General features: G+C 41.3%; 1 protein-coding gene across 1 annotated transcript; it reads left to right on the top strand.

Annotated features, from left to right (window-relative positions):
* The first annotated feature begins 4,429 nt into the window (after positions 1-4,429).
* On the top strand, positions 4,430-7,927 carry LOC106579256 (gap junction delta-3 protein). Its single transcript, XM_014158996.2, has 3 exons — positions 4,430-4,858; positions 5,018-5,105; positions 5,228-7,927. The coding sequence occupies exon 3, from the start codon at positions 5,480-5,482 to the stop codon at positions 6,395-6,397; it is 918 nt and encodes a 305-aa protein (XP_014014471.1). The 5' UTR covers positions 4,430-4,858; positions 5,018-5,105; positions 5,228-5,479; the 3' UTR covers positions 6,398-7,927.
* Positions 7,928-8,708: the final 781 nt, after the last annotated feature.

Here is an 8,708-nt window from a genome sequence, read left to right as displayed (position 1 = left end):
ATAAACTATGATTGCACTACATAGGTGGGAAGCAGGGGTGCTTCAGTAGTGTCGATGGTTGTAATGCACCATAACAATCGTTGATAAACCCCAAGAAGACTAGATAGCTATAGTTAGTACACACCGGTAGAGTGTACTTCGCCCCCGCCTGTCGGGCACTGTTTTCCGGTGTCGCTAACGAGCTAGTTAGCACACGGTGTCGCTCCAGCTTCCCGCCTGTACTAACTGGGGGCGACCGGTAGACAGTCTCCTGTCGGTCACGGTTGTCCCGCAGTTCTGTTAACGACGAGCAATAAACTCCGATAATTTTATTTCCTGTTTGACCCACATTGAAAAGTGTCACAAGCACGAAGATGTCTGGCGCATTCATGCACACACCAATGGGTTCTGCAAAGGGTCATGAAGGAACACTATTGTTAATTTTCACAATAGGAACATTTCCCATGTGCACAAAAAACATTTCTCGCAAATTTGGTGCACAAATTTGTTTACATCCCTGTTAGTGAACATTTCTTCTTTGCCAAAATAATCCATCCACCTGACAGGTGTGGCATATCAAGAAGCTGATTAAACAGCATGATCATTACACGGGTGCACCTTGTGCTGGGGACAATAAAATGCCACTGTAAAATGTGCTTTTTTTTGTCACACAACACAATGCCACAATTGCAATTGGCATGCTGACTGCAGGAATGTCCACCAAAGCTGTTGCCAGATAGTTAATGTTCATTTCTCTACCATAAACCGCCTGCAATGAGAATTTGGCAGTACCTCCAACTGGCCCCACAACCGCCGACCACGTGTAAAGACACCTGCCCAGGACCTCCAAATCCGGCTTCTTTACTTGCGGGATCATTTGAGACCAGTCCCAGCTGATGAAACTCCTGAGTATTTCTGTCTGTAATAAAGCCCCTTTGTGGAGAAAAACTCATTTTGATTGGCTAGGCCTGGCTCGCAAATATGTCCTCCCAGGCCCACCCATGGTTGCGTCCCTGCCCAGTCATGTGAAATCCAGATAGGGCCTAATGAATTTATTTAAATTGATTGATTTCCTGTTATGAACTGTAACTCGGTAAAATAATTGAAGTTGTTGCGTTTATATGTTTGTTCAGTTTAAAACCCGCATAAAGAAAATATGCGCATTTTCCCTCCAGTGGTGTTTCCACCAAACTGAATTGTTGCGAAGAAAAGTCAGTGTGTGATGAAGTAGTGAACACAAAATTAAAATGTTCACTTAAGTTTTCATGTACCGAATAAAGATCTAACGTTCAATGTTTTTTTTCCATTACATGTTCAACTCTACCGGCAGTTTTGTCACAAACACTGTTGCGTTGAACAGCAAATGTGACATTACTCTGGTCTTGTTACATGCGCTTTAGCCAACAGCTAGTCTAAATCATTTGGTTATTATGGATAAGAGCGAGAATATTTGTAGGCCTATTTGTCAAACGAGCATCAACTCTAAATTCACCAGAATAATCCCTCCATATTTATTGGAAAGGAGCATGAAACTCATAGCGTGCACGTTCAACACCCTGTGAACTTCGTGACTTTACTCGCATGGAAACGTTGTTACTGATAGTCCAAATGTGATTTATTTATTTTTTTCTCATTCAAACAGTGTGTCCACCCTATCGACAAGCAAGCGGAGATGTGCTGTCAAACTGGCCCAGTTTTCTACTGCGGTCAAGTGAGCCGACACTCGCAAAACGCAGTCAAGCCGTCTGCACTTGAGTTTGCGCCTGGATTCTCGTGCGCGGATACACAACACTTTACGGTATCGCGTGTTTTCTGGTAGAGAAACTGAGTCGGATGAACTCTCATGCACAGATAGAGACGATAGCTACAAATCATTCCAAGTAAACAGTTTAAAGCACACTTATTCAATCTTCTATAATCAAAATTATACCAAGTCGTTTTTTTCACTTTCAAAAATTACTTATATCAGGGGTAGAGTGAGGCTGCAGTGCTGTTAAGGAAATGTTAAATTGTTAAAGCAAGATGTTTACAGTCATGACATACAAACACAGTGCACTAACACACACACCATTAGGCTACTGCAACCTCTCCAGCCTCACTCTACCCATGATATCAAAGTAATTTTTGATCAATTCAGGCGGCACCTAACCCGCAGTTTTTTACTGGGTTCTACTGATGTGCTTTTTGTCTCTCTGACATAAAAAAAGTTGTTGACTTTCACAACAAAAAATTACACTGCCTGTTCGATAGGAATCCAGCTATGCCCATACAAAAATGAATTTGTTGCGGCAAACTTCCTGAAAGTTTGTGGCAAATTTGCTGCAAGATAAATAGTGTGCCACAAAATGTTGCTAGAAGTTTGGAAATGTTTACCACTAGTAGTGAATCTGCTGCAAACCTTTGGCGACAATAACATTTTTTGCCACTAGTGGCAAACAGTTTACCAGAAGCTGGTTCTTCTGGTGAACGGTTCCAAGATCAATAACCGCTGATGACCAATCAGGGAATTAGAAAGTGACAACCAATTAGGTGGTTTAGAAAAATCTGTTGGAAAATGGAAACCAAGCTAGCTACCTACCAAAGTTCTCAGTTGAGTGTCTAACTTATCAAGTAAACTTCCTAATAAACGTGAAAGTTGTGTAAGCTAATTGATGCCTTGTTAGCAATGCAATGTTTTATGATATAGAGTGAAACACATTTTGTTGATACCAGTTTCAATTTGTCAGCGTCACTGACTGGCTAGCGCTTAGCTAGCTGGCTAGCTAGACTGTCTCTTAATGATGATGTCCGTAGTTATCACATTTTTGCACAATTCATGTGATAGCTAGCTACCTAACTAATGATTTGCCGAAACAATGTTCCCGTCTTTTAATACCAATGTGCATGTCAATATGCTAGTGTGACTCTTCAGTAGCACATTAGCTAGCATAACAGCTAAGGTAGCAACAATATGAGCTGACTTGACATCAAAGCAAAACTTGACTTTTGCAAATGGATTCCCTTTCCCTATCAGTGGTGTTGCAAGAGGCTCTATTGGGAGGAGGATGCACCAACACCCTGGAAAGATGTTTATGGTGCTCTCACTCATAACACCTTTTTTGATTGATAAATGAATGTATCATTGTCAAGCTTGATAAGGTAAAAAAAAATATTCTCAAATGTAGTCCATGCATGAATTATTTGTAACAATTAGATCTTTAATTGCTTTAAACTAGTAGCTAGCTCATGACATTTTTACCATAAAGGCAATTTTGACTTTGCGGCTTGCATAGTCAAAATTGTCTTTATGGTGAAAACAAAAATGTGCTTTTTGGTCATAATTTAAGGTTAGGGCTAAGCATAAGGTTAGCAGTGTAGTTAGGGTTTGAAATAAGATGTTATGAATGTGGCTAGGCCAGCTAGTGACCGCTGCATCCCAATAAATGCCAACCTGCGTATCGACATGGAAGGCCATGATTCCAAACATGGTTAATGTAAGTAACTAAATAATCTAAACTGTAACAGGGCAAGTAGCAATTAAACAGTTTACCTCAGCCCACAGTTTCATCCGATACTGACATAAAAATGTATTGACCTCATGTAGCCTACATTTAAAGTTCGAAGGATGACTCAATCTTTTTCTGCAGTGGGCTAAATTAGGGTCACACAGTGTTTATTGGTAGTCAAATTTACTTTAAAACAAAGTATTCACTTCACATACATGGTTATGGGCTTAAAAACTGAATACACCTGTACCGTGTCACATATAGAGTTTAAATTTATTCAATTTTGAGTTTGCATCCCAATATTAAATTTCATATATATCACAGAAAACTGAAATATAACAAAACCGTTCGTTTGACATAGAAACAGCGGATTTTAAGCAGGTTTAATAATGTTTATTAATTATGAAAAGTATTACAAACATTCCACCCATGAGGCCACTAGAGGACGAATTGTTCATTTGACTACAGGAGAGGGGTGTAGGCTATTTGAAAATTAAAACAAAGTCGGGGACTGGCCGGCCCACCCAATCCCAATACAAAAGCACTCACAGCTGTTGTATCAGTAGGTCTACCAGTGCCCACTGGGCGCAGACTTCAGTTCAACGTCTAGTTTTGATTTACATTTGGTTGAGTTGTCAACTAATGTGAATTCAATGTGAAATCAACAAAACATTTCACCATGTCATTGGATTTAGGTTAAAAGTTGGGGGGGGGAAATATGAAATTCCCATATGTCGATTTACTTTTTTCAAATCCAATCAACAACGTTGATTCAACCAGTTTTTACCCTGTCGGTGGTGTATTGATGCTGGGGTGTTCCTGTGTTCTCCTGAACTGCTCAGGCCGATTGGGAAGTGCTGACTCTTCCTGCCATTAGGAAAAGCCGTCATCAATCAAGAGTATGCACTCTTGAGTAAACATTAATTATGTTTGTGTACTTTGATATCCCAGATAGGACATGACAAGAATTTCCTTCCCCGTTGACGCCCTAGCAAGCCGACTACTAAAAGCCAACCATTATCACTGTCTAACGTGGAGTTAGACTGTGGTAATAGTCGGCTTGCTAGGAGAAGCACACTGAGGGAACCAACACAGGTTGGCTCCATTTGTTTGTCATTGCACCTTTAATAGATGGATGATATAATGCCTAATGTTTAAAGGTTTTTCTACAGAGCTTTTTTTTTTTGTTGACTGACAATATTTTGATGACTCATTGACTGCTACCCATTGATTCACGGCTGCCTCAGGCTGAAGTACCAAATCAAAGAAGGCACCTGCCCACATAAACAAGGCACCCAGAGTGTGCATGCCAGAGGCTAAAGAGTACTTCTACCAGGCTTGTACAGGAATCGGCTTATTATGACGATCTACCATGTATATGGTTGAAAAGTTTGGTATGTTCTCTCTGTATGTTTAACCTTTATGTGAGCAAGTTAAATATTTGTGTGGGTTGTTTTGTATGTAATATTAAGTACATTCGATAATATACCTATATTGTTTTGCCTATCTGCTTCTTAACTAATCAAAACCTCTGTTCTTCAATGTCATTTAAGATCACGAAAGGAGCAGAGGTTTTCACTGAATTGGTTCATTTCCTAAGGAAGCTTAAAAGGAGTTGAAGCAACTTCTCATCTAATACAGGTAATTTGCTTGTGTTAATTCATTAAATGTAATGTGGATGAGGGAACATATTGGAATAGCTATCTTTATACGTTTTTTTTCTGCATGTTACACAATCAAATATTTGATCTGTCTTGTTTCAGGTCATGTGAAGGACACATGCCCATGGAATTAGCCTTTGATCTGTTAATCACCATGTTCAGATTTCATCATCCATTTTAGTACTTCTTAAGGAAGGGCTTGTGACCAGACTTGGCATTTTGACTTGACAACCCTGCGTGCCAGTAAATCATGAGGGAAAACTATTTCTGAAAATGGACTGAATATAAGTTCCACTAGACCTCCAGAGACCCCCAGAGAGCCAGGAGGAATAGCCCAGGCCAAGTCCTCGCATCATGGGTGAGTGGAGCTTCCTCGGTGGCCTCTTCGATTCCCTCCAGGCCCACTCCCCTATGCTTGGCCGCTTCTGGCTGCTGCTCATGCTGGTCTTCCGCATCCTCATCCTGGGCACTGTCGCCGGCGACTTGTTCGAAGACGAGCAGGGGGAGTTTGCCTGTAACACCCTGCAGCCGGGCTGCAAGCAGGTATGTTACGATGATGCCTTCCCCATCTCCCAGTATCGCTTCTGGGTGTTCCACATAGTCCTCATCTCCACGCCGTCCCTCATTTTCCTCATGTACGCCATGCACCACCACAACAAGAGGACCATGCAGTTAAGCCAGCCAAGGTTCAGCCAGCTGATTAGCAACGCTGCCAGGGAAGAGCGCCACCTCCGACAGCTCTATGTTATAAACGTGGCCTTCCGTTTGGTGACAGAAGTGGGATTTCTGGTAGGTCAGTGGTGGCTGTACGGCTTCCAGGTTGAGGCCCAGTTCCCATGCAGCCGCTTCCCATGCCCCTACACGGTGGACTGCTTCGTGTCACGCCCCATGGAGAAGACAGTCTTCCTCTGTTTCTACTTCGCCGTGGGAGTGATATCTGCCGTGTCCAGTTTCGTAGAGCTCGTCTACGCTTCATTGAAGTGGTTCCGTCCCACCAGGGAGCAGCCAGAGGAGCGGGTATGCAACTGTCAGAACCTCCGGAACCTGCAGCAGGAGGAGGCGGAGAGGGGGATGGAGGAGGAGGAGGAGGAGGAGCAGCAGAAAAGGAGGGGAAGGACCATGTCCGAGAGTGGGAGTAGTAGCGTCAGAATGAAGGGAGGGGCAGTGAGGGGCAGCGCCAACAGGAAGGTGTCCAGCATTGGACACAAGAGCATCGGATATCAGGGCAGCAACCAGAGCACCAAGACCAGTGTTTCTCCTATATTCATTTAGCAGGTGTGGAAATTGTTGCCACTGTTGAATTTTTTGTTTTAATATATATTTCTGCCAGACACACTTTCAAATGGATAGTCGTTGACTCAATGACTGGAAGTCTATGGGAACAGCCAGCATGTCATTACGCTAACGCTAGTAGAAATCCACCACCCGCTAACCTTGCCACTGCTGCTGAAACAAATCCTAGGGGAAACACTGAATACATTTATGGTGTAATTTAAATTCATTTGAAAGTAGTCATATATTCAATTAGACAGTGGATTTGAGTACATTTTGATTTGATTTATTAGGATCCCCAATCATTTCTCTAGAAGTAAATTAACTCTCCAATTTCAATTAGACCCAATAGAGCTCATGCTGTCTCTCTAGCCCTCACTCACCTCTTCTGTTTGACGGTGATGCCCTTCTGCTGCAGCGAATTCTCATTGGCGAGCAGCAGGAAGCTAATCTCTTTGCGACTGAACAGGTGGATGAAGAAGGCCTTCTCCAGCAGCTTGTCCAGGGTGATGCTGAAGCCAATGACGACAGCTAGTTAATGCATTGTTGGTATTACTACAATAACGGTAACTGCAGTAACATTCTGGCTTGGACCAGGCTACTTACTTACTTTATACAAAGGAACGTTATGTGTAATGTAATGTTATTAGGTTACATGTAACAGGTTTGCAATTTCATGCACTTGGAGTACTTTTTTTGTTTATTTTTGTTGGTATTTAGACACAAGTTATTCCCCTAAAATGAACATAAAGGAAATACTATGTTCTCTAATGTAAAGTGTGGCCGGAAAAGATTTGTGTCAATACTCCATACAGGAACTGCTTGGAGACAAGACCTGTAAAGAAGTCATAACAAGACTGATTGGTCAAGACTCAGGAGGATGTATGAACAACAGGGGGGACTAATATTTGGAGCATGTGCACAAAGAACCTCTCAAGTGCATACAGTATAGGCACTGTCATTACTGTGGCTCCATGGTTTTCAATAAGGCCTTCCTACATGTTTAGATTGATGGCACATCCAGCCAATGTATTTCAGGATTCTTGTGTGTGGACAGTGATATTTTCCAATGGCATTCAAATGTGCTGGATTGTACCAAAGTATTTTGCTGTTGGCGTTACAGCAATGTCTTATTCATCTTGATCCATTTTATGCAGAACAAGAGTGAGTTAAAATGAAGTGCAATACAGATCAAATAACTTGAACTTAATATACTGTAACTTGGTGTATGTGGTTTGTATGAATCTAGCGTGCATACTATGACCTACATGAGATCCATGATTACGTCATTTTCATAATTGAATCTCTGCTCGACTGAACCTTTGCACCAGTGGAAAGAGCTAGCTACATAGTACTATGCAAGGTTTTCCGTTAAGAGTGAATTAAGAATGTTACACCCTGTCTGATACCATCGGTATTGTGAGACTGAGTAATATCTTCTTTTCACTGGCAGTGAAACGTGTTTGCATGAATATGCACAGGGGTATGCAAAGCTGTTTTTGTAACATAGAAATAAATGTTTTAGAATCAGTCTTGTGAACCTTTGTCTTATTTTAAATATATACAGTTTGTAGGACTCTCAAAATAACATAGGCAGTTTTTGTTATTACAGCTATGTAAATCTACTTGAATTGCAAGATGGAAACACCTTTCATTTCCCTCTCTCATCGAGTGGAGAAGCTAGACCCGACCAGTAAGTGGTATCTGTGGACTCAGCTTGTCTTTTGTTAACTGCAGTGTGTAGCAGAGAACAATAGGGGTCAGCAGAGTCATAACTGTGGCCTGACCTTGTTTCTCATAGGCTGCGTTTAGACAGGCATCCCATGTCTTATATATTTTTTCCACTAATTGGTCTTTTGACCAATCACATCAGATCTTTTTGCAACAGATATTTTTCAGAGCTGATCTGATTGGTGAAAATACCAATTAGTGAAACAAAGATCAGAAATAGGCTGCCTGTCTAACGCAGCCATGATAAATTAGAATTATACTCAACGGCAGTTACATTTTACATTTTAGTCATTTAGCAGACGCTCTTATCCAGAGCGACTTACAGTAGTGAATGCATACATTTCATACATTTTTTTTCTCCGTACTGGTCCCCCTCCGTACTGAACATGACACAAACTGCCTGGGTTTTGAGACCTTCAAAAACTATTCATACCCCTTGACTTATTGCACATTTTGTTGCGTTCCAGCCTGAATTCAAATGGATTAAATATATTTATTTTCTCACCCATCTACACACTACCCCATAATGATAAAGTGAAAACATGTTTTTAGACATTTTTAATAATTTATTGAAAATGAA

This window comes from Salmo salar, chromosome ssa19 (assembly GCF_905237065.1).
Source record: "Salmo salar chromosome ssa19, Ssal_v3.1, whole genome shotgun sequence".
In the NCBI taxonomy this organism is placed as follows: Eukaryota; Metazoa; Chordata; class Actinopteri; order Salmoniformes; family Salmonidae; genus Salmo; species Salmo salar.
Note: the sequence above shows the minus strand (reverse complement) of the source record. Positions and strands in the feature narration are given on the sequence as shown.